Source organism: Populus nigra, chromosome 3, assembly GCF_951802175.1.
Source record: "Populus nigra chromosome 3, ddPopNigr1.1, whole genome shotgun sequence".
Classification (NCBI taxonomy): Eukaryota; Viridiplantae; Streptophyta; class Magnoliopsida; order Malpighiales; family Salicaceae; genus Populus; species Populus nigra.
In genome coordinates, this window is record NC_084854.1 from 2,457,627 (window position 1) to 2,483,426 (window position 25,800).

Genomic DNA, 25,800 nt, shown 5'->3' on the forward strand with positions numbered 1-25,800 from the left:
ATTAATTAATTTTTAATTTTAATAAAACATAGGATCTTTGGTGTTAACAAACGACATGCATCCACCTCTCCTACTCTTGCCCTTGGATTATCCCCTCTTAATTATGACTTTTCTACATAATTTTTTTTATATATAAAAACATGTTTAAAAAATTAATATATATAATATTTTTATAAAAAAGAACTATTTAACCCGGTAAAACACGGGTCAAATAACCAATATATATATATAAAATGTTTTCGCTTCTTTTTGTCATTTGTCATCTTCTTCAATTGTGGAAATTTTATCATTCGTTTTCCTCCCTAATTCTCTCATGATGGGATTGGTATCAATTCAATTACTATATCTCGGTGTCTTTAAAAATGTAATTGAGTTATCTCAGTACTCTTTCTTTGAATTTTATTTTTCTATTACAAATCTCATCAATAACTCATTAAATTGAATAGAAAAAGAATCAATTAAAAAAAAATCAACAAAACTTAATTTTATTATGCCAAATTAAATATCAACCGAGCATCAAATTTGTTTTTTAACATTGCGAGAATTTTATACCAAACCAACTAAAATACATTATCAAACTCAACTCTAAATCAATATAATGTAAAAAAGTTAAATTGAAGAAAAAAATCAAATAACAAAAAAATTAAATGAAAAAAAAAATAATCTAGAGGTATTCGATAAAAAAAAAATCAACAAAATCAACTCTAATTTTGCCAAATTGAGCATCAATTAAGCATCATATTTGTTTTCCAACACTGCAAAAGATCTCATATCAAGTCAACTTAAATAAATCACCAAGTTTAACTCTAAATAAATCTAATATAAAAAGATCAAATTAAAAAAAATCAAGTGACAAAACAAAAGAAAAAAACTAATTAAAAAAACTTTACTATTAAGGTGGTTCATTGCATGAACAATGTTTTCATCCCAAGTTTTTTAATTGTATTGATAATTGAGACTAGTTCTTTACTTTATAATATGAGATTTAATATAATTTTATCCCTTATAATATATAGATTCTATAATTTGTTTTTCAAATTGTTTTCTATTAATTACTTTTTTGATAATTCATCTATTTATTAATAAGATCATTTCATCCCTTTCTATTAGCAACACAAAAGTAAAATATCTTTATAATTTTTAATTTTTAATTTTTTTTCTAAAAAAATATAGATAGCTTATCAATTAAGTCCCTAAATATATCTTTCATGTGCGATTCATTTGAAAGATTTATGCATAAATTGATTTTGAAACCAAATTTCCTTTAAATAAATACAAAAAATATAATAAATGTGAAATTCAATAAAAAAGAATAAAAATACAAAACCAAATATATACATAATTCGTATTTTCTAACTACTACTATCTACATTGAAGCAATTCATGAAAAAAATATAAAAAAAATATTATATCATATAGTTAAATAATACACATAGGAAGTATGTGGCAATAAAACTAACAATCAATGAAATACTTGTAAAATTTTGATTTTTTTAATATGGAATATGATCTTATTGATTAAAAATAGTTTTATTCTTTAATTCATTAAAAGTGAACTTATTGGTAATTTTTAATAATGAAAAAAGAAGATATATAACAACATGTTCAATTTTAATTTATTTTTTAGTAATTTTTCAGAAACAATTATATTTATTATGCATTAAATTAAATGTGATTTTATTAAAATTTTAATGTTACATAGCATTTGATGATTGGATCTTAAAATCTTGAATTTTCTTTTTCATTGTCTTAAAATTAGTCTTAATATTTTTATACCATATAGACATGTAACACATGCACTAAAATTATATACTAGTATATATAAGAAAATACGAAAAAAAATTTGACATGGATTACTTAGGTGGATAAATGACTCTCAGAGTCTCAATGTAACTTCAATTCTCCTCCTCTACCCTAACTCCGAAGTCGAATGCAACTAAACCTCTTGGCTCTTGATTTTTTTTTTAAAAAAGAAGCTCATGTCTAAAGAGTTTATCAGCTGGTAAAACCCTAAAAACTTCTTTCCATATGCTTACAATTTAGCCCGCTCCAAACAAGAACAACAGCAGTCTCTTTAGGTACTTTTTTCTTCTTTTCATGATGAGGAATTATACTACAGCACCATCTCCTTCGTATTTATATAAAACTTGAATATTTTTGTTATTTCTTGTTCTTTATAATATTGATTATTAACTAGTGTTTTTTACGTTAATTTTTAACTCAGTGGTTGCTGTTGTTCATGGAAAGTCCATCCAAGTTGATGGCAATGAGCTCTCGTCGAGACACACTTATTATCCTCGCCTCTACACGTGATATATTGAGCAGTCTCCCAGACCAAATTATCTATCATATTTTCTCATTCCTTGGTGCTAATGATACTGCACGTCTTGGTGTAGTGTCAAAAAGGTTTAATCAACTATGCACATCTAGCCCTTACCTGAATTTCGTTGCGGATTTTGATTCTGAATATTCTGATCCTAGCTGTTTAAGAACAAGGTATACCGATTTCTGTTCTTATGTCAATAAAGTGCTGCGATGGCGCGAAAAGACTGGAGGAGGGCTACAACGTTTGCATGTTCATTGGCACTCCTGCAAGAAAAGAAGGTTTGATATTGGAGAGAGTACTGCTGTTAATTCATGGGTTACTATTGCTACAAAGTGTGGAGTTGAAGAGCTTGACATGCTACTCCATGTAGACCCATGGAGAGGCTATTCTTTGCCGGGTTGTGTTTATAACTGTGAATCTTTGAGGGCTTTGAAATTGAATTTGCAGATGGGGAGGTTCAATTTTCGAGTAGCAGGGTGGGACTGGCTCAAGGACCTGTGGCTAGATTCAGTTACCGTAGAGGATATATATTTTGGACAGAGGATTTCTGAATGGTGTAAATCTCTTAAAAGGCTAACTCTCGAGGATGTTGATGGCATTAGTGGTGGTCTCAATATGACAACTTCGTCTCTTGAAGAGTTGACAATAAGTGGTTGCGATTTTGGTTTTACTGGTGGGAATTTTAACATATCTAGCTCATCTTTTAAGACTTTGACAATATACAGGTGCCAGTTTAAAGCCCAGAGGCATGTTAACCTTAACTGTCCATCTTTGGAAAATCTGACAGTCCATGACTCCGAGTTTGGAAAATGTTTTCTTTGTAAGATAAGTTGTGAATCTCTTGAGAAACTAAGAGTCTGTGGGTCTAGTTTCCTTGAAGCCTGCCATTTCCGCATCGCTTGTCCATCTTTTGGCCAAGTCATGATTAGCAGCTGCAGGTTTGCAGGTACTTGCGTTCTTAACATCAATAGCTTTTCCCTTCAAGACTTGACTGTGTCAGAGTGCAACTTTAGCTCTCTAGGAAGTGCTTCGCAATATTTGCCCCCAGTAAAAGACTTCCAAGCAGGTCCACAACTCCGCAGGCACATCATTGTCAAGGCTGCAAACCTTGAGAAATTGAATATAAGCTCCTCAGATGAATATTCATATGAATTTCCTCTGAAAATTGATGCCCCCAACCTCAAGGTCTTATGGTGGGCTGGAGATCCTGTAGATTTTAGTTTTTTGAAGCAGGACATGTTTATGTCACTAACGAGCGCAAGGATTTATATTGAGCCTTCTTGTCAGCATAAGAGTGTCGAATCTGATCGTCATTGCAAGCGTTCAAAGAGTTTAATCTATTGTGCTGCCAAGCTCCTTCAATGTTTAAGTGAAGCCATATTCTTGAGAATAAATACCTGGCCTCTTGAGGTACCTCCTAACACATTTTGTTCCTGTTTCTGGGTTTTGTTAGATAGCATCATTGCCTTTGTTTTTCTTTCTTTTTGTTCCAAAGAACTGGTGACCATAGGCTTTCTTATGCCGCAGATTTTCTTTATGCAAAATGATTCTCCCATAGTTTTCAAGAATCTACAAAACTTGGTTCTGCTATCTGATGGTTCACTTGCTGACCAAATTCCATTCATCGCCTCCTTCCTCAGGGGAATGCCTAACCTAAAGAAACTAATAATAAGTTGTTTCGATAAATCCCATGAGCTTTCTGATCCAAATGTAAGTCTTAGAGCACTCTTAGCCCTTGACTTTTTCTCCATATGGAACACATTTCAGTTGTTCATCTCTTAAACCTTCTCCTTTTTCTCTTCGTTGTTGCAGTTGATTAATTTCTTGGGCTTGAAGTCAAGGAGCTTTAATGTGACAGAAGTCAGTCGGGATTTGAAAATTGTAAAGATAGAAGCTGTTCAAGCTCAACAGTATGCAGAATGATGGCAGGAGAAGATTAAAGCTTTAGCTCAAGATTTTATTTGAACTTAGGCAGATATATATTTCTTACAGTATGGTTTATAAAGTTCCTTAATTATCTGACAACCTTTCCCTACAATCCATTAATAAGTACACCGAGAAAAGCTACCCTTGGATTCCAAGGATCATATAACTGTCACTGTCCCCTTTGACATAGAATTCTGAGACAAGTCGTCTTCTTCAGCTGGCCATGTCCATATCTCTCCATCTATATGTTTGGACAGAGTTTCATCACCTGAATTTAAGCACATTGATAGAGTCGAGGGCAGAGTTACATCTCCACCACAGTAAGGCGTGTAACTCCAGCTGATAGTCTTAAATTCCGACGAGAATCAAACTTTTGAGAAATGTTATGTAACCAAGGTAGCATTTGACTACCATCTCGGGTTCTTGTTTCAGAATAACAAAAATTCCCTTCAAAATTAAACTAGAAATATTTATTTTCATGATTTTATCTCTGTTTTTTCAATCAAGCATGTTTTTATTTTTATTTTTTTAATCTTGAAATACCAGTAACCATTTCATCTTCACTCTTGCAAAAAGTTTTCCTTTTCAATATTTATAATCTCCGGAGTCCGCACTCATGTCTGAATCACCTTCTTCACCGAGACTTTCTTGTGAAACTGTATCCATGTTGCAACCCCACATCAGAAGCCATTTTTCTAGCTTGACATGTTTCCTTGATTCCTTCCATTGCTCTGCTTTTCAATTGGATTCCTTTTCCTGAATTACAAATTGAAAGTGGGCAATAGAAAAGGCTCCCAATTAGAGGGACGAAATGCATCCAAAAAAGCTAGCCTTTTCCCCTTTTCTGCAATTTATCAATGGATAAATATTATGGCTTATTTGTTTTTTTTTTCTTGGAAAGCTAACTATGTTTAATAATTAACTATTTGTTATTCTGTAGCTTTTATTTTTTAAAATATTTTTAAAATTATTTTTCATTTAAAAAATATTAAATTGATATTTTTTAAATAATTTTCAAGACTTTTAATAAGCTGATATTAAAAAAAATTAATGTATTTTAAATTGGAAAACATCACAGAATTTTTTTTTCGGCCAAAGAGTATTATCTGAAGATGAAAACAGGTCTAGATTTAAGGACCTGCTTATTTTTACTTTTTAAAAATGTTTTCAAAAAAAGTTTAAATTTTTTTATTTTTTATTCAAAATAATTTTTTTTGATGTTTTCATACTATTTTGATGTGCTAATATTAAAAATAAATTTTTTAAAATAAAAAAAAATTAATATATTTCCATAAAAACACTTTAAAAAATAAAAAAAATGTATTTTTGTATCGTTTTAATGTGCTAATATCAAAAATAAAATTTTTAAAATAAAAAAAAATTAATATATTTCCATAAAAACACTTTAAAAAATAAAAAAAATGTATTTTTGTATCGTTTTAATGTGCTAATATCAAAAATAAAATTTTAAAAATAAAAAAATTAATTTAATATATTTTTAAATAAAAATATTTAAAAAAATAATTAATATCAGTATGAAACTCATGTATTTACAGTACAAGTCCAAGTCAGAAGAATAAAAAATGTAAGACATGATGATTAATATTAATCACTCCCCCCAAACGTGGTTTTGATTGATTAGTGCAACAATACCCACTAATTAACACGATGTAGCCCTTTCTCCAAACCTCCACGCGCTCCAGACAAAGAATTCTATCATCATGTATTTACTTAATTAATTGGTCAATAGATATGCTACATGCAGGATTCATCCTAATGCTAATTAGTTTATTATTATGATTTATTCGATTGAAAGACAGAAATATCCGTCAATCAATTTATACATTAATTAAAATTAATTAATTAATATCACTATATACTTAATTAGTTTTAAGTATCAAAATTCAAAAGATTAAGGGAAGGGATATACCTTATTAATCATTAGTCAACTTCTTGAAGTTAATGAACGTGATTTCTAAAACATGCTAATTTTAATTTTATCATTGATAGTCTATTATCAATCTAGATGTGAGAGTAAACTAATTCAGGAATGGCAATAAACTCTGAAATCAAAAGGATTGATTTTGAAGGTGTTATTGTGATTCAATGTTTTGTTTTAATTATTCTTTTCATTTTTTTTATCATTTTGAATATCAAAAATATATTTTTGAATAAAAGATATTTTAAAAAACAACTTATATCTCAATCAAAACACATTCTAAAATATTAAAGTAATGTTTTATCGATCTCACTTATCAGCAAAGTTTTTAAACCCGACTCGATAATCAACTCGGTCCAAAACTCGAATTAACCCTAATTTTTTATAAACCAAAATGATATTGTTTTAGTTAAAAAATATAGTTAATAAGTTGTAATCAAGTTTTTTACTAGGCCAACCGAGTTTTTATTTTTTAAAATTTAGTTTAATTTCAGTTTCAAATCAATCAAGTCTCGAATCAACCTGATTAATCGAGTATGCTTGTCCAGTAATAATCAATGTTGTTATTACTATAAAAAAAAAAAAAACAAAAGTCATTGTGTGACCCATTCAGTGAAACAAAAGAAAGAGAAAAGTAATGTCAACTACTAAACAACCTGTGATTTGTCCTCAATATGTGTTTTATTGTGTGGCCCATTCAATTGAACATTGTATTTAAAAAAAAAAAACCTATGACTTTAATGTTCTTTTGCTATATTTATTATATATCAATAATAATATCCTTCTTATCTGATTTAATTATAGAATTAGCTAGTACATGTAATTTTATTTTAAATAGCAGTTTTAATTAAATATATTTTAAATAAACTTGCAAACAGCATGGAAGGCAATTATGGACTTCAAAGCATAAACGCTAATTGATGTTGTGGTGTGTAGTTTTTTTTAAAAGTATTTTTTACTTGAAAATATATTAAAATATTTTTTTATTTTTTATATCAATATATCAAAATCATCAAAAAATACTAAAAAATATCAAATTTATATTTTTTTTTCAATGAAACATACTTTTAAAATATATCTGAAAACAAAAACCACCACTCTCAAAAGGTTAAGTTATACCATGTTTTATATCCCCAGACTAAACTACACAAGCACGCATGAATCTATATTCCCATCTGTCTCACACTGCCAATTCTTGAGGAGGATTAATGTAGTTGTCGGCAATTAATAAACGAGCCATCAGACCCATTGCTTTACGGCACCGATATTTCTTGAAATCTTTTAATAAATAAATAAATCAATCAAACAACGAAGATTAATTCTAGGGTTTCCCCGGGACTAACTTTACAAAACAAATGTTTGCTAGCATGGTGGAATCAACACTACTTTCTTCACTGAATATGCTCATTCTATGACTAAATAATTATTCCCAGATCAATAAATTGCTGTTGTGGTTAGAAGATGCCCTTCTAGATGAAATGTTAGTATTTAAAAAAAAAGATGCCCATCACTAGAAGAAAATATACACAGGCTTGTGTACAAGCATGAGAGATCAGTTACTATATCCTATCATGCTCTGCGTCATGAGGAGAGAAAGAAACAGAGGAAATGACATTTCTTCATTAGGTAAGAAGAAGATACCTAACAACTCCGAGCGATAGTTCAACTGATCAGGTTTTAAGTTTACTTTCTAATTAAAGATTACTAGTTCGAGTCCTACAAACTTTAATGTTACCCACGGAGGCTTACATAGTTGTTAACTTCAAGACCCGTGGAATTAGTTGAAACACATGCAAGCTAACTCAAACATCTACGTTAATAAAAAAAAAAAATACCTAATCCCATTACAAACCAATTTAACATCCTTGATGCCATGGAAGTGGGAATATCGACTAACAAACTAGAGAATATACAACATCAATTAAGGTCATAATTTAATTTAATTTTCAATTAAACTAAAATTATAAGTTTAAATCATCATCGTAAAACATGGTATGCTTGGCGGGTTAAGTCCATAACTTGTCGATCTGAAACCTAACTTAAATTAGGTTTAACTTTAAAATAGTGTTTTATATAAAAACTATGTTGATTTATTTTTTTTAATATAACAATATTGTTTTAATAAAAATATATATATTATAAGCCGACTTTTTAATTAGGAATTATAGCTATATATGATTTTCACTAGGAACAACTGAGATTAATAAAGTTAATAAACATTTGAATTTATTTTCATATAAGATTCCATTTTACGAGATTGGGAACTAAGCCAACAACAAAAATATACCAAATTTGTCCTACGTACCTTCGATTTACAATCACTAAATTTTAAGCTTTTCAGAGTTCTTATTAAACTATTTGTAGATGGATACATCCCCCAAACATTAATCATGATTAATTAATCTAAAACCTGGAAGTATCAGCCGTTGAGGCGCAATCAACACTTCTTTAATTATTTTAACTACTAATTAATTAAGCCAACATCACGGCGTGCGCGCACACACAAAATATATATATATATATATATACACACACACACACACACACACACACACACACACACACACACACCTTATTCAGTTAACGATATGTAATTGAAAACTCAGTTCAGCAACTAGGCTTGAGCCCGAGCTATATACGCTATATATAATTAATTAAAATTATGTTTTAAAAATTTAAAAGATAATTCCATCTCCAATTAATTATATGGTAATGATCAATGGTAAGTAGTGATTTATTTCTGCTTTTTTTTTAATAGATACAGCTGTTTAAATTATATATATAGATAGTATATTTAAAACGTGATATATAAAAAGACATTAATTTAATTAATTTTAATATTTAAGAACTGGTTTGAAGATATCTTTACAAAAATAAAATGATCATGACAATGTAATTCCTTATAGTTTTCAAGGAAATAAAAAAAATTTGTTAGCAACCCACTTGGATATATGCATGTACCTCAACATATATATATAAGATTGACCATGAATGGCAGATTTTTTTTCTCCGGATCAATGGGGATTTTGCTCACATGGGAGAGGAGAGGACTGCTAGCTAGGGTTAGGGTTTTCAAGGTGGTGCCTAGAATACAGCCTAGGTTTTGAGCTTCCTAGCTGGATATCTGGTTGTTGGGTGGCACATATCCTGTACGTAGCCCTGAGAACTTACAAAATAAAAATAAAAATAAAAAAATGATTGACGTACTATAGAAGGATCAAGAGAAAATATTTTCATGGGATAATAATCTTATTTGATTTGACGAGTAGCGTGCTGTTGTAATATTTAAATATTTAGTGTGATTTTAACCACACAAAAAAATCTTTTGGCTGTGACTGTGTGATGATTAAAAAAAAACAATAATAATTAAAAGAGTAGTTGGTACGTATAAGAGGTATAAAATATGAACAAAAAATCGAAAAACCATATAATAAAGTTGGCCAGCAAGAATATATCCTAATTAAAATCATTGGTGTCTTCAAGCCCTAATGCTTTTGTGGAACCCGATCAGTACCCTTGCTAGGTCAAAAATATATATATCCTAAAGAATACGGAAAATCTCTAAACTAGCTCCTTATAAGCCACACATGTATATATTTATAAATAATAGTCAACTTGTGATCGAATTGTGAAGTACAGTGGATTCTATCTTCTTGACGTGTTTCCTTAAAAAAAAATTTATTAAATCAATATTTTTTTATGATTTTAATATGATAAATAAACTAAAAACAATATTTTAATATATTTTTAAATAAAAATTACTTTTAAATATTATAATTCACAGTAGTATACCATACATACTTTGAGAATGTTTGGGAACGCAATACAAATTTTATTCTTTAAAAATAAAAAAAAATAAAAAAAATTTGTTAAAAATTAATTTTTTTATATGTTTTGAATCGTTTTAATACGCTAATCTCAAAAATATTTTTAAAAAATTAAAAAATATTATTTTGATATATTTCAATACAAAAAATACTTTAAAAACAACTGCAACCATACTACCACACAGTTTATTAACAAACACAATGCGTCTCGCAATTTTTCCACTGTGTTCTTCCTCGAGTAAAAGAAAAAAGAAGTTCATGGTATATAGTGTTTGTCTCCCATCAAAGTGTGCACGGGAAATTAAAAGAAAAGGAAAATGCAATGATTTTTTTTTCTTTTTCCCTTTCATTTTACGCGCGGGAAAAGTCTCGTACAATTAAAATTAATAAACTAGAGGTTGGATAATTGACTTGAATTGACATGAGTCAATTTAAAATAAAATCATTTTATTTTGGGTTAGCCTGTGTTTATTAACAATGCAGCATCCTACCAGGAGACTATTATAAGACTTTATAATATAATAATAATTAAGAAAAATGTAATTATGATTCTAGGTTGAAGTAAGCACAGACGTCAGAAGCCTTTCATGATTTCTTTATTTTTTTTCCCTTATAAGTGCTCTTCTAGAATTTAAATTTGAAAACAAAATTAGGAGATAATTGTGTTTTTAAAGAAGAAATAAAAATTTAATAACTAGGTTAAATTTTGATTAATTTAATAATATATAAAAAAATAAATAGAAAAATTGCCTCTAGCAAAGCTGGGCTAATATGTGAAATCATGATCTGGATATAAGATACATTCAGATTACATGTTTGTCATGCATTTTAAATCATGGTATTAGAATAATTTAATAGAAAATGAATTTGATGATAAATAAAAAACAAAACTAGAAAAATTAAAAAACAAATATAAATCAAGATATTTAATATTACAAAATGGATCATTCACCAGGTTGTATTTATAAATTTATTTATTAGAATCAATTTATAACAAAAATCAAAACGCACATAAAATTTATTGAATAAAATAAAAGAAAAAAATATTGTACAAGGTCATACATATTAAAAATATCATAAGAAAATAAAATATTTTTAATTTTTAAAAATAAATTTAATCTATATAAATATATATAAAAAAACTACAGATGAATCATACTAACCCCCTCAAAAATTAAATATATCCAATATCATTAAAAAAAATATCGCTATTTAAAAATTATTAAATAAGCTAAAAAAATCATAAAGAAGGGATATTAATTAAAATATAAACTTCAAAATTATGTTAAAAAAAACATAAAAAGTTATTAATTAAAAAAAATTTATGAGGCCAAGCGTTACTGGTTGCCTGGCCCATCAAGAAATGGCTCACGCACATGCTATTTTTGTTTTTAGGTTAAAAGGCAAATGACATGTTATCCGTCTTAATTTTTTTGAAAAAAAATAAATGATACTTCGTCCGGATTCCCATATTTCGGCTATTACGGTGGCTATAAAAACGGAGTTTATGTTTTTTCATTCAAAAATCCATTTTCAACATATTTTTTATTCAAAAAACTTAGAAAACACTATAAGAACCTAGTTAAATCAATTCATGACCTCAAAAATAATTAAAAAAAAAAACATCTTAGAACTTGAAATCAACTTAAAACTAAAATCTTTTCTAAGTTCATATATGTTTTTTAGGTATTTTTAAAATAAAAAAAAATTGATCTATCTTTTTTTTTCTAGTTTAGTTGAAGAGTTAGAAAATTTATAAATTTGCAGACAGTAAGTTATTTTTAGAATACTATTATTTTTTAAATAGTTTTTAAAAATAAGTTTTGTAATTGTGGATGCATGGCTTTGCATGAACGGAAGTGCCAAAACTAATTTAAGAGTATTAAACCATGATTTTAAAAACTATATGCACTAAAGTATTATATTTGGATGTGTTTTAAAAATATATTTGACATGAAAGAATATTAAATTAATATTTTTTAAATAATTTAAAGGGTTTTTTAAGTGAAAAATAAATTATACCATAATACTAAATACACATTATAAATCTTGGTTTTGATAAAACTGAAATTTAATGATTTTTCAAAACGATGTTTCGAAAACGCAATTCTAATTGAAAAGCACAGCAGCAAACCCTTCTGCTGTCAAGATATTCGACTTTCTACATGAGGATACCTTCTCACTAAAACAAGAACATCCAATATTCTTACTTGAAAAATCAATATATAGATATTTTTTTTACTCCATTTCTTTAAAAACTCGACCATCCCCTTTGTATGTTTTGCAGTCAAATACAGTGCTCCTCTCTCTCTGCGTGTGTGTGTGTCTATATAGATACCATTTCTTGACACTAAGCCTCTCAAAAAATTACAAATCCCATCAATTCTTCAACTGAAAGGACAGAGAAGAAACTCACATTGTTGCCTCTACTCTCTCCTCCATAAACGCTTAAGGCAGAGAAGACAGAGAACCCATACCATATTCAAACCAACTGACCAAAGTGCTTCGGGTACAAAGTTCATATCTGTCTGGTTTTTCTTGCATGAAACTTGAAGAAAACTTCAAAAGTTGCTCTTGCTTCTTCATGTTTGAATGATAGTAGCAACATTTTGATAGAGAAACTAAAAAAAATGGATGGTGCTGGTGATATATACAGAGTAAGTAGTGCACGTTTAAGCACTTCTTCTAATATATGGAGGAATAGTATCCCTGAAGCTTTTTCAAGGTCTTCTCGTGATGAAGATGATGAAGAAGCTCTAAAATGGGCTGCTTTAGAGAAACTCCCTACTTATTTACGTTTGACAAGAGGTATTTTAACTGAAGAAGAAGGTAAAGCAAGAGAGATTGATATTATGAACCTTGGTTTAGTAGAGAAAAGGGATTTGTTAGAGAGGCTTGTCAAGATTGCTGAAGAAGATAATGAGAGGTTCTTGTTGAAGCTCAAAGAAAGGATTGACAGGTATTGGTTCTTCAAACTTCAATTTCATCTCAGTTTCTGAAGATTTTCTTTTCTTTTTTTGATCAATTTGGCCTTTTTCTTCAGAGTTGAACTGGAAATTCCAACAATTGAAGTCAGGTTCGAACATTTGAATGTTGAAGCAGAAGCTTATGTAGGAGGTAGAGCGTTGCCTACAATATTAAACTTCTCTGCTAACATGTTAGAGGTACAAAAGTTACAGAAATCATACTAGCTTGCTTATCTATTTTACTTGATCAAATTTGTCATCTTTGAATTGAACTCATTGGTTGCTCTGTATTCTTCCTCTCTTCAAAGGGGTTCTTGAGTTTTCTTCACTTGCTTCCAAGTAGAAAGCAGCCATTTCCCATTCTTCGTGATGTCAGTGGAATCATCAACCCTCGTAGGTCAGTAAAACATTAAGTTAGCAGTGTTTTTATACAGCAAATTCTGCAAAATGGTTGGTTCCTCACACTAGTTCATTCAAATCTTGCAGAATGACACTGCTTTTAGGCCCTCCAAGCTCAGGCAAGACCACTTTACTAATGGCTTTGGCTGGAAAACTTGGTAAAGATTTGCAGGTAAGGAGATAGGGATTTTCGTATTTGTTTTCAAGAAATTATTTTCCCTTGTATATGATCTGACCTTGATATTTGTGAAATTTCAGTGTTCAGGAAGTGTTACTTACAATGGACATGGGATGGAAGAGTTTGTACCACAGAGGACATCAGCTTACATTAGTCAATTTGATCTTCATATAGGAGAAATGACTGTGAGAGAAACACTGTCTTTCTCTGCGAGATGTCAGGGGGTCGGACCGCGTTACGGTCAGTGATGCACCATTGTTTCAACACATCAGTTGTTTGATTAATAAAGGGTTTGAAATTAATTTACTACGGGATTCTGAAATTGTGCAGAGATGTTAACTGAATTATCAAGAAGGGAGAAAGAAGCAAATATAAAACCAGATCCTGACCTTGATATTTACATGAAGGTGAGGAAGGATGGCGATAGAATTGAGTCCATAATCATAGTGAGAATAGAGTTTTCACCGTTAAAATATGCTCTAAATATTTGGATTCTGCAGGCAGCAGCACTAGAAGGGCAAGAGACTAGTGTGACAACATATTATATTCTCAAGGTACTTGCTGCAAATCTAATTAGGCCAGTGAGTTGCAGGATTATAAATATGGATATAACTAATCTTTCGGCTTTTACAAATTCACAGATTACAGGACTTGATATATGTGCTGATACCATGGTGGGCGATGAAATGATACGAGGCATCTCCGGTGGACAAAAGAAGCGACTCACTACAGGTAAAACATTAGGCATTTTTTTTGGTATTGTTGGCAATAGTCTTTATGAGCATAAGCCATACCTGAGTATCTTCTGGTCTATGTGATGTAGGTGAGATGTTAGTTGGACCAGCAAGGGCACTTTTCATGGACGAGATATCAACTGGTTTGGACAGTTCAACAACATTCCAAATAGTGAACTCACTCAGGCAAACAACACACATCCTCAATGGAACTACTCTCATCTCTCTACTTCAACCAGCACCAGAAACCTATGATCTTTTCGATGACGTAATTCTTCTGTCAGATGGACTAATTGTGTACCAAGGTCCACGTGAAAATGTTCTTGAATTCTTTGAATCATTGGGTTTTAAATGTCCGGAGAGGAAAGGAGTTGCTGACTTCTTACAAGAAGTAATACTAGCTATAACTTCAAATATTATGTTTCCCTTGCCGATCTTTGAGCAGCTTTGAGCTTGTTTATCAACTTTTTCTGGTGAAATGGAACAGTTGACATCAAGGAAAGATCAAGAGCAGTACTGGGCAAGTAGAGATCAGCCTTACAGCTTTGTTTCAGCCAAGGAGTTCTCTGAAGCATTCCAATCATTTCATATTGGTCGAAAACTAGGTGATGAACTTGCTATACCATTTGACAAGTCCAAAAGCCACCCTTCTGCTCTATCAACTGAGAAATATGGTGTCAGCAAGAAGGAACTCTTGAAAGCTTGCATTTCAAGAGAATTTTTGCTCATGAAAAGGAACTCATTTGTCTACATTTTCAAATTCACACAAGTGAGCATTCTTCTTCTTATTTTCTGAAATTATAGCCATATTCTGTGTTCTCAAGGATCTGCATATATTCAAAAACTAGAATAAACTTTGAGCTCTTCACTGTTGTGACAATAATAAGTGCTTCCTTCATTTTCAGCTTATTCTTTTAGCTTCCATAGCAATGACAGTATTTCTAAGAACGGAGATGCACCGCAACACAATAACGGATGGTGGGATTTATATCGGTGCTCTTTTCTTTGCTATCATTGTCATTATGTTCAATGGCTTTTCAGAGCTTGTCATGACCATCGTGAAGCTTCCTGTTTTTTACAAGCAAAGAGACCTTCTCTTCTATCCTCCATGGGCATATGCCATACCTACATGGATTCTCAAGATCCCAATCACCTTTGTAGAAGTTGCCATATGGACCACCATGACATATTATGCTGTAGGCTTTGATCCAAACATTGGAAGGTGGGGAAATTGAACTTGTCAATGAATTTGTTTCAAGTCCTTGGGACTTCAGGTTCCAGAATTTGCTGAAAAACCTTTCGTGGCAGGTTTTTCAAGCAGTACTTGATATTCGTATTGGCTAACCAGATGTCATCTGGGCTCTTCCGAATGATGGGAGCACTAGGAAGGAACGTAATTGTGGCCAACAATGTTGGTTCATTTGCATTGCTTGCTGTACTAGTTATGGGAGGATTCATCTTATCAAGAGGTGACTTGGAAACATTTACTCTCATTTATTTTGTTTAGTGTGATGAGATTAAATTCTGATGATGAACCCTATATTCTTTTGTATTAGATAATGTGAAGTCCTGGTGGATATGGGGGTACTGGGTCTCGCCGTTAATGTATGTGCAGAACGCCGTGTCTGTCAATGAATTTCTTGGGAATAGTTGGAGACATGTAAGATTCATGTTCTTGAACTCCGACAAGAGTATAAATTGAAGACTCAAAGAAATGCTTCAGCTAATACTAATAACATGGAAATATCTTTGTGCCGCAGATTCCTCCTAGTTCAACAGAGTCATTAGGAGTTACTTTATTGAAGTCTCGTGGAGTTTTTCCAGAAGCACGTTGGTATTGGATTGGAGTAGGAGCTTTGATAGGATATACCTTGCTTTTCAACTTCCTTTTCACCTTGGCTCTAAAATATCTCAACCGTGAGTATATCTGCATTTTACATGTCCAGTTTTGAAAGTTGAGCCTGCGGTTCTGATGATTGAACTGATTGCAGCATTTGGGAAGCCTCAGGCAATTTTATCAAAAGAGGCCTTGGCTGAAAGAGATGCCAACAGAACTGGAAATTTTATTGAACTATCAACAAGAGGAAAGAGCTCTTCAGGTAAGTCACAAGACTCTCGTACATAGATACGTTGCTTTTGTATCTTGTATGATGCAAGCTATAAGTTAAGCTTCCTTGAAACATTGCAGAAAGAGGGAAAGACAGCAAAACAAATTCCTCAGCTAGGGCACCATCTTTAAGAATGCCTAGCCTTGGTGATGCCAATCAAAATAAGCGAGGAATGGTTCTCCCTTTTCAACCGCTTTCTATCACTTTCGAAGAAATAAGATATTCGGTAGACATGCCGCAGGTACCTTAAGGCTTTAATTATGAAGCAACAATGTAAATATTAGCAAGCTTAAAGAACAATTGAATGCTAAAATTTCAGGAGTTGCAGACAATATGGATGAATTCATTCTCTAAGTAATTCTCCCAATTTCATTGCATGAAAAGTTTCTGAATCTGTTGGAAGTCTCGAAATTTCAAAATACTTTAATGTTCAGACATCTTACTTGCTTTTCACAACCATTCTATTGAAATGCTGGCCGAGGTGTGCATCCTGACTTTTGCCCCACACTTGCAGGAAATGAAGGCTCAAGGTATTCCTGAGGATCGTCTGGAACTTTTGAAGGGTGTCAGTGGTGCTTTCAGGTCAGGAGTCCTAACAGCTCTAATGGGAGTTAGTGGTGCCGGCAAGACCACTTTAATGGATGTATTATCTGGAAGAAAAACCGGTGGTTATATTGATGGAAGAATAAGTATATCAGGATATCCAAAGAACCAGCAAACATTTGCTCGCATTTCAGGATACTGTGAGCAAACTGACATTCACTCCCCTCATGTGACTGTCTATGAATCCTTGGTTTATTCCGCATGGCTTCGACTTTCCCCCGATGTTGATTCGGAAACAAGAAAGGTACATTTCTTTCCTTTTCTTTCTTCTTTTTATTGGAAAACGATGAGGGGTGAAAGTAAAAGCATCCAACCTCAAGGATGCACGCTGTAGTGAATAGGAAGAGATAAATTATAGATAGAAAACACTAGACTACAACTTTTCAGCCATCAGGTTATTGACAGTAAATTCAATCAATGTGTTGCAGATGTTCATTGAGGAGGTCATGGAACTTGTGGAATTGAACCCTTTAAGAGAAGCACTTGTTGGATTGCCTGGTGTGGATGGTCTCTCCACCGAGCAGCGCAAGAGGTTGACGATTGCAGTTGAGCTTGTTGCTAATCCATCCATAATTTTCATGGATGAGCCAACATCTGGCCTTGATGCCAGGGCAGCAGCCATAGTTATGAGAGCAGTGAGGAACACAGTGGATACTGGAAGAACTGTAGTGTGCACAATACACCAACCAAGCATAGACATATTTGATGCTTTTGACGAGGTGAGACATATTTTTCTTGCTAATGAGCTATCAAACAGTTTCGATTCGGTTTCCGTTTCTATTTTCTTCATAAAGGCTCTAATCTGATATTGTCACGTTCTAGCTATTTTTGCTGAAAAGGGGAGGTGAGGAAATTTATGTGGGTCCAGTAGGCCGCCATGCTTGCCATCTAATCAAGTATTTTGAGGTTAGCATATCATTTGCTTGATAGAGAAGATAATTGAATCGTACATTCCTTATTTCTAAATTCCTAATATTGAGGACTTTAACCTTTTGAAGGAAATTGAGGGAGTTCCAAAGATTAAGGATGGTTACAATCCTGCAACTTGGATGTTGGAGGTTACTTCAGCAGCACAAGAAGCAGTTCTCAATGATAACTTCACCGATATCTTCAAGAACTCAGAACTATACAGGTCTGACCACCTCACATTTCATTTTTCTTTTTAACAAAATAAGAAGGGGTTGAGAAAACAAAAAGAAACTTCTGTGGATTTTGTGCTCAGATTTTGAGCTGAAAACAGCTATGATTGGAAAATTATTTAAAGAATCTATGTGAAGCTTCACAAGAACTACATCATTTTCTGATGCACATAATGTTACAAGGCTATATATTGACAATTTTCAGTGAATTATTCAGGAGAAACAAAGCCTTGATCAAAGAGCTAAGTGCTCCGCCACCGGGTTCAAAAGATCTATACTTCCCAACTCGATATTCACAGTCCTTCTTCACCCAGTGCATGGCTTGCCTATGGAAGCAGCATTGGTCATATTGGCGAAACCCACCGTACAATGCAGTGAGACTGTTATCCACAACAGTCATAGCTTTAATGTTCGGGACCATATTTTGGAATTTGGGCTCCAAAAGGTATAGAGAAGTTCAGCATATTCTTTACATAAGCACTAAATCGCCCTCCTTTTCTCCCTGGCTCTCCAACTAAAATGAAATGTTCTTGAATTGCAGAAATAGAAAACAAGATATATTTAATTCGATGGGTTCTATGTATGCCGCTGTTCTTTTCATAGGAGTGCAGAATGCTACATCAGTGCAGCCAGTTGTCGCTGTTGAGAGAACAGTCTTTTACAGAGAAAGAGCAGCTGGAATGTATTCTGCATTGCCATATGCCTTTGCACAGGTAAATTGGTTTCGTTACTCGACCCTTCTGTCTTTCTGGGCACGAACTGATTCATAAATGCATTATCCATCTATCAAAAGTTATACTGTACGAATACAGGACACAAGCACGAGAATATGAGCTATCAGAATTCAGAACACTAGATACTTAGATGAGACTTTTGCATCCGAGACTACTAACAGCTTTTTGCTTGTTTCGAGATTCTAGGAAATTCAACCGTGAGGTTTCCTCACCTTAACATTTTTTTTTCCATGCAGGTTATGATTGAAATTCCATACACTTTAGCCCAGGCTCTTATATATGGAGTTATAGTGTACTCCATGATCGGTTTCGAATGGACAGCTATCAAGTTCTTTTGGTACATCTTTTTCATGTATTTCACCTTATTATACATGACTTTCTATGGCATGATGAATGTTGCCATCACGCCAAACCACAGCATTGCTTCTTTAGTTTCATCTGCATTCTACGCAATATGGAACCTTTTCTCAGGATTCATCATTCCTCGAACGGTAACTTCCCACTACCCTATGTGTTTTTATACCTCCTATCAATATCAAGAACACAACATGACTAAAGGTGATTAACTCTTTATTCTAACAGAGGGTTCCTATCTGGTGGAGATGGTACTGCTGGGCATGTCCGTTCTCGTGGACCCTCTATGGATTGATTGCTTCACAATATGGAGACCTCGAGGATAAAGTAGAGGGTGATGAAACAGTGAAAGATTTCTTGAGGAATTATTTCGGCTTTCGGCATGACTTTGTTGGAATCTGTGCAATTGTAGTTGTTGGGATGTCTGTGCTATTTGCCTTCATCTTTGCGTTCTCCATTAAAACATTTAACTTCCAGAGAAGATGAGAGGTTTTTAATTCCTTTTTACATGGATAAATGTAAAAACCAATCAACAATTTATCATATCTCAAGTTCTATTTGTTCTATTGATCATAAATTTTGCTCCCGTTGAAAATGTGAATAAAAGTTGACCAGGCCAGCTTAAGCTAATTCATGATGAGAGTTGACTCCTACAAAAGAGGTGAAGAGGGAAAATATGATGGGGTCCTCTCTGAGTCCAGGGGACTTTTCAAGGCTCAAGTCTCGAGTGTTTACAAGGAAATCAACCCAGCATTTATAGGCATGGTTACAGCACTCCGACTCGGAGACTATTAAAAGTTAAAACAAAAGCCTAAAATAAAGTTCGAGACTTGAGAGGAAGAGAGAGATGGAACAAAGATCGTAACAAAAACAAACACCCAATACAAACCACTTCAGTATTAATATTATTAGCCTAGGACTGATGAACAGGTTTAATACCGCACATCGAAATGTCTTCATGAAAGAACTACTCTGTCAAGGCTGAAACAAGATGGAACTTCTAACAGAGCAACAGATTAGTTTATCAGCTTGCCGCCGCATATGTTACAGTTGAAACTCAATTGAATCAATATCTAAAACTACAACTAAAACTCTAAATTAGAAAAAGAAAGGGAAAAAAGGAACATGTCATTGCCTCATTTTGCCAAGTCATCCAAGAAGCTCTGCAACTCCCTCAAACCATCGGCGGATATGCTCCTGTGAACCCTTGGGCGTGGGGCAACCAAGTTACGGGGAGGCTCGGACTGGAAGCAAACCACGATAACAGCTAAATTATCGCCACTCTTCCTCTTCAAGGCTTCATCAACAAGATCTTTGCTGCACATGACTGGGTCATTGTGCTCCTGAAGCCTCCGCCTAGCAAAATCCACAGCATTTTGGCTCCTGAACACATCCCAGATCCCATCACAACCTATGATGATGAATTCATCTTCCTCTGTCAATTGTCTAGTCATAAGCTCAGGCTCTGCACTCAATGGCCCACCATCACTGCCACTACCTTTCAGCCCTTCCATGTGCCAGTCTCCCAAAGCACGAGCTACATTGAGTAGTCCATTGAGATAACCATCATAAACATACCCCCCAGATGCCTCAATGCGCTTCCTTTCTTTGCTACACATCGGTTTGTGATCGTTAGACATGTCAATGGCATTGCCGCGGCGGCACAACACTGCTCGACAATCTCCAGCATTTGCCACAACTAACAACCTGTTGTCAGAAACAAATAGCATATAAATAGTCAAAAACTTTCAGTTCTCACAAACCAACTTCTAGAAGAGAACTTAAGGCCAAGCCTTAGAAGTTACAATCATTTAGCCACAGCTTTTTATCTCCTAAAAACTCATTATCAGCCTCCCTAAGAAATATCCAGATGGAGGCTTGCCCTTGAATATGGAATATGGCTAAACCCTATTTCAGGCTCATAAAAAGCCTTCTATGGTTTTGATAGCTCATATCTACCATGCTTCTTAGCTCCACATTAGGGTAATTGGTGAAATAAAGCACTGAGATTCTTAACAATCTAACTAATAGAATGCATCACAGCCTAGGTTAGCGAGAATTCAATGCTCCAAGAAAGAGAATTAAATAATAGCCAGTAACATATAAAACAGTTGGTGGATGGATAAATGCTAACCTCCCAACAACAAGAGCTGCCAGTGCAGTGGTTCCAGAAGCAAGAGCTGTATCCAGAGAGCAAGCCTTCGCAAAAGCAGAGTCAGTTTGCAGAAATGCAGAAGCAATGACCCTCTCAACCTCCACCGGAAAGTCTTCATCCTCAGCTATGAATCTTGGCAGATGGTAGCATGCAAAGTCAGCAGCATGCTTTCCACCATGTCCATCAAACACCTAACCATCAATATAAAACTCTATGTTAAATTGCCAAACATTACAATCACCAAACTAATGCTAGATATAAAACTACAATCAACACAGGATCTGTGCCCCGTGAGAAATGAAAAACCAACAATAACATCAAAACCATGACTTGCAACATCAGTAGTAGGTTACCACATTACGTAAGCACAACACTGCCTCCTTACAAAAACCACCATTACCTCCATTGCCAACACATTACAATCACCACTAGCAATATTCAATAACATCATAAACATCTTTTATAACATCATTCCTCTAACACAGCCATCATTAAAGACTGAAATCAGTTGAACCAGCATTTAACAATCCACCACCATTAAATCCTACCCAACCACAGCTGCTGCCATGAATACATTCACCATTTCATCAAAAACACAACCGACTTGAACCAATGCTCATCACCACCATAACTGACATTGATGCCATCAGTATTGCACTCACAACCAACCACACAAAAATATAATGTTTTACCATGGCCACAATAATAAAAAAAACATGCTTCAACTATGATTTTTTGAGACAACAGAAATTGAAGAAAAGATAAAAATATTGTGTTTCTTGAATACATGCGAAAACAAAAGGTTCTATTTTTGAAGCCTCAACTTTTGTATAACAACCTGCAATACACTTGATTGAAATGGTGTTATATTGTGAAATGCAAGATTTTAAGAAATTTGATAAGAGAAAATTTATAAACAAATGAAAAGTGACAATGCTCTAATAAAATCATGCATATCCCGCACATCATTTGCACCAAAGAACAGCCAGTAGCATTCTCGAATATCCCACATGAGCAAACATGAGTAGAACTAAGAGAAAGAAAATAGTACCCCATAAAAGGCGTTGGGCCCATCAGTAGCATTCTTGAGTCCATAATCACTCATAAAATTGTCAGCACATATGTATACATCTTCCATACTTGAGCGAAAGCCAATATCCGCCCATGCACCAGAGCGAACAATCGGAACGAAATCTGCATCGTGATTTTCTGCACCAAGGTTAGGTTTAACAGAGATATCCAACTTCTTTGTCTTCACCTGCACAAAAATCTGGTCAAAACCTTGACAGAAAGAACTGTACATCACCATTCACCGGTACTGCAAACTTTTACAAAAGTCAAAGAAAACAGTTCATAATAGAAAATCTATTCCAACAAAAAGATTTTGATAACAACAGAGTAAGAATATGCTACAAGCTAAAACATAACTCTCTCAGCTCATTTCAATTCTTACTAATATAGTCTCTAACTTCCCAATTCCGTCCACATTATAATCTATACGCGGATAATGCTAATTTTACAGAAAAATTATTCCCGAAATCACTAACCGAAAAATTCTTCCCGTGATTGTTACGAATATGTTACTTAAAGCCACTAGAAGAACAAAATATTTTTTTTTTAAAAAAAAAAGAAGAATCAAAGCAAACAAACCAATTCAATCCAATCAAAAACCAAACTTTAATTACTCAAACAACAAAAAAACACACTGCCAATTTACATAAAAAACCCATTAAGCCACTACAACAATAAACAATAACCAAAACCCAAAACCCAAAAAATTTTTAATAAAAAACGAAAACCCAGGTGCCGAAAAGGTCTAAAATTTAGAAACTTACAAGGGACTGGTGACGAACCAGAGTCTTTTTACAGCTTACAGGCACACTATCAATGCTAAAACACTGTCTCCACGACGTCGTGGTGGTGGTAGCAGCAGCAGATAGAGGTATTGGTGGTCTACTATTACTTTCACTCGAACTCCCATTATTTCCTTCCATTTTTTCACATTCCTAATAAAACCCACCACCAAATAAAAAAAAAGGGGGCCAAAAACTCTGACTCACCGAGTTCAGTTAATTGAGCAACTCACTGGGTAGACTCAGGAAGAAATAAAACGTTGGAGGTAGAAATATTTGAACTTTTTTTGAGAATGCGAGTGGTAGAGAGGTCAATTTGGAGATTTGTTAGGGTTAAGGTGAAACTAGGGTTTTAAAGGACGCGACTCTAGCAATTCACTGCTACACTGTGATCTATGCAGAGGGGGGGGGGGATTCCAGGCGTTTAAAACGAGATGGTGCTGTTTTTCTTCTGATGGTGAAGTCAAGAGAGACGGTTGGTTTGGCTTTAGAGGCGGACGGTGACGACGTCGTTTTCAGTCAGACATGGTTGTGCGGCTTTCTTTGTCAAATCAATTTTTTTTATTTAATTATCTTGTTGACTGCAGATATTTTTAATAATCTTTGATGTTTGCTTGCCATGAATTTAACATGCTATTTATGAATCGTTTTTAAAAGTTAAATTTTCACGATTTGATTGTAACAATTCTGAAAGATTTCTTATTCAGGTAATAATATCTAACAAAAAGTTGTGTTTCTTCTAATATAACCTTCTATTTTAGGGATTTTTTTATTTTTTAAGTATTAAGGATGATCATTGTCTTTACTAATGTGTTATATATAAATTGGTTAACGGTAATCCATTTTTATTTAATGATAATGAGTATTTTCAAGTTATTTTATGCACCGGTTAAAATTAATTTTTTATATGTATATTGCTTCTATAAAAAAGAATTTACTCTTTCATGCTTGTTTGAATATGGTTGTGGTTATTTTTTAAAATATTTTCACTCAGAAATATATTAAAATAATAATTTTTTATTTTTCAAAAATTAATTTTGATATAAGTGCATCAAAATGATCTAAAAACACCAAAAATATATTAATTTGAAGCAAAGAAAAAAATTAAAAAAATTATTTTTTTTCAAAAACGCTTTTGAAATGCAAAAAACAAATATATATTCATGAATTTTTTAATTTGATTTTTTCACTATATAAATATAGTGTAATAGCATCTAAAATTGTTCCAATCTTGTAAGGGATATTGTGTACAATGTTTTTTAAAAATATTTTTCAGCTTAATTATATTTTTTTATAAATTTTTTATTTTTTATAGCGATATATTAAAATAATCAAAAAACATATAAAAATATATCAATTTAATTTTTTTCAAGATAAAAGCAATTTAAAAGGCAATAATTAAGTCAATGCAAATAAAATGATATAATTTTAATAAAGAATATAATATAATAAAAAAATCTAAACACTTAATAATATATTTAGACAAATATTTCCGGATAGCGAAAAATCAAAATAGAGACAAATAAAATGGATTATTATATAAAAATACTAATAAAGCATTGTTAATATTGTCTCATAATCACCCACGTGGTTGAAATTCCCCATTGCATACAGTCTCCTTGCTTCAGCTAGATTTGAGGTAAAATTACAGCACGTTTTTACTCAGGTTAGATTTGATTGTTATTTTATATGCTAATTTAGACCGACATTTAACTACATTCAGGGTCCCAGTGTGATAGTAGCGTGAAAAACACGAAGATTAAGATTTAATTTTGAATTAATTGCCCGATGTTTTTTAAAAATAATTTTTAATTAAAAATATATTAATATTATTTTTATATCTTTTATTTTTAATATTCATATGTTAAAGTTATTGAAAAATATTTTAAAAATACTAATTTAATATTTCTTACAATTTAAAAAGCATTAAAAAAAAAGTAAATAACTCGATCCTAAAGAGGCTACCGAACATGGCTAAAAAAGTCAGCCTTCTTGATTATGAAGTCGATTTAAAACAAAAAAACATGTGGAAAATTGAGCATGTCAGGTGGTTAGACCTAACTTTTTATTTTTATTATTATTATTTTGGTAACTTAGGGTGTCTGGGCCAGTTTATGCGCACCATAACTAATCTCCGGATCCACTGAACACCCTGCAAACCCAGCAGACATGTAAGACACCGCGTGGGTGACAGGAATGCACGCTGAGTCTCGACCCAGGTGACAGAAGCAAGGAAACCTTGCCTCTGCCGCTAGGCCAGAAGGCTCGGTGCAACTTTTTTTTTATTATTAATATTGGTGTCGGTGTCAACGTACATGCATGTTAATTAATCACACAGCTCTTGAAGTTAACAACCATGTAAGTCTCCAGTGACCCTGAAATTTATGAAACTTGAATTGATAACCTCTAAAAAATAAATTTAAATTCTGACCAATAAACTATACCCTCAAGATTAGGTATAACCTAACATAACAAATCAAAGTAAAGAAATGAGAGAGGTAGGTGTCTTGTTTCATCGTTTAAGCTAACTAGCATTCATTCATTCATTCGTCACTTGAT

The 25,800-nt window shown here is 32.7% G+C and overlaps 2 protein-coding genes across 2 annotated transcripts; one reads left to right on the forward strand and one right to left on the reverse strand.

The window, feature by feature from the left end:
• The first annotated feature begins 12,264 nt into the window (after nucleotides 1-12,264).
• Nucleotides 12,265-19,810, forward strand: LOC133688712 (pleiotropic drug resistance protein 1-like). Its single transcript, XM_062108285.1, has 24 exons — nucleotides 12,265-12,977; nucleotides 13,062-13,182; nucleotides 13,293-13,381; nucleotides 13,471-13,555; nucleotides 13,642-13,801; nucleotides 13,892-13,968; nucleotides 14,062-14,115; nucleotides 14,203-14,293; nucleotides 14,385-14,686; nucleotides 14,783-15,064; nucleotides 15,201-15,517; nucleotides 15,604-15,764; nucleotides 15,852-15,955; nucleotides 16,056-16,212; nucleotides 16,287-16,394; nucleotides 16,484-16,644; nucleotides 16,918-17,250; nucleotides 17,435-17,725; nucleotides 17,829-17,912; nucleotides 18,005-18,138; nucleotides 18,363-18,590; nucleotides 18,687-18,858; nucleotides 19,116-19,370; nucleotides 19,462-19,810. Exons 1-24 carry the CDS (start codon nucleotides 12,649-12,651, stop codon nucleotides 19,717-19,719), a joined length of 4,353 nt encoding a protein of 1,450 aa, XP_061964269.1. The 5' UTR covers nucleotides 12,265-12,648; the 3' UTR covers nucleotides 19,720-19,810.
• A 285-nt stretch (nucleotides 19,811-20,095) lies between these two features.
• LOC133688355 (probable protein phosphatase 2C 22) lies at nucleotides 20,096-23,783 on the reverse strand. Its single transcript, XM_062107820.1, has 4 exons — nucleotides 23,224-23,783; nucleotides 22,440-22,646; nucleotides 21,368-21,579; nucleotides 20,096-20,940 (listed from the first exon to the last, which is right to left on the reverse strand). The coding sequence occupies exons 1-4, from the start codon at nucleotides 23,380-23,382 to the stop codon at nucleotides 20,370-20,372; spliced, it is 1,149 nt and encodes a 382-aa protein (XP_061963804.1). The 5' UTR covers nucleotides 23,383-23,783; the 3' UTR covers nucleotides 20,096-20,369.
• Between the last annotated feature and the right edge of the window lie 2,017 nt (nucleotides 23,784-25,800).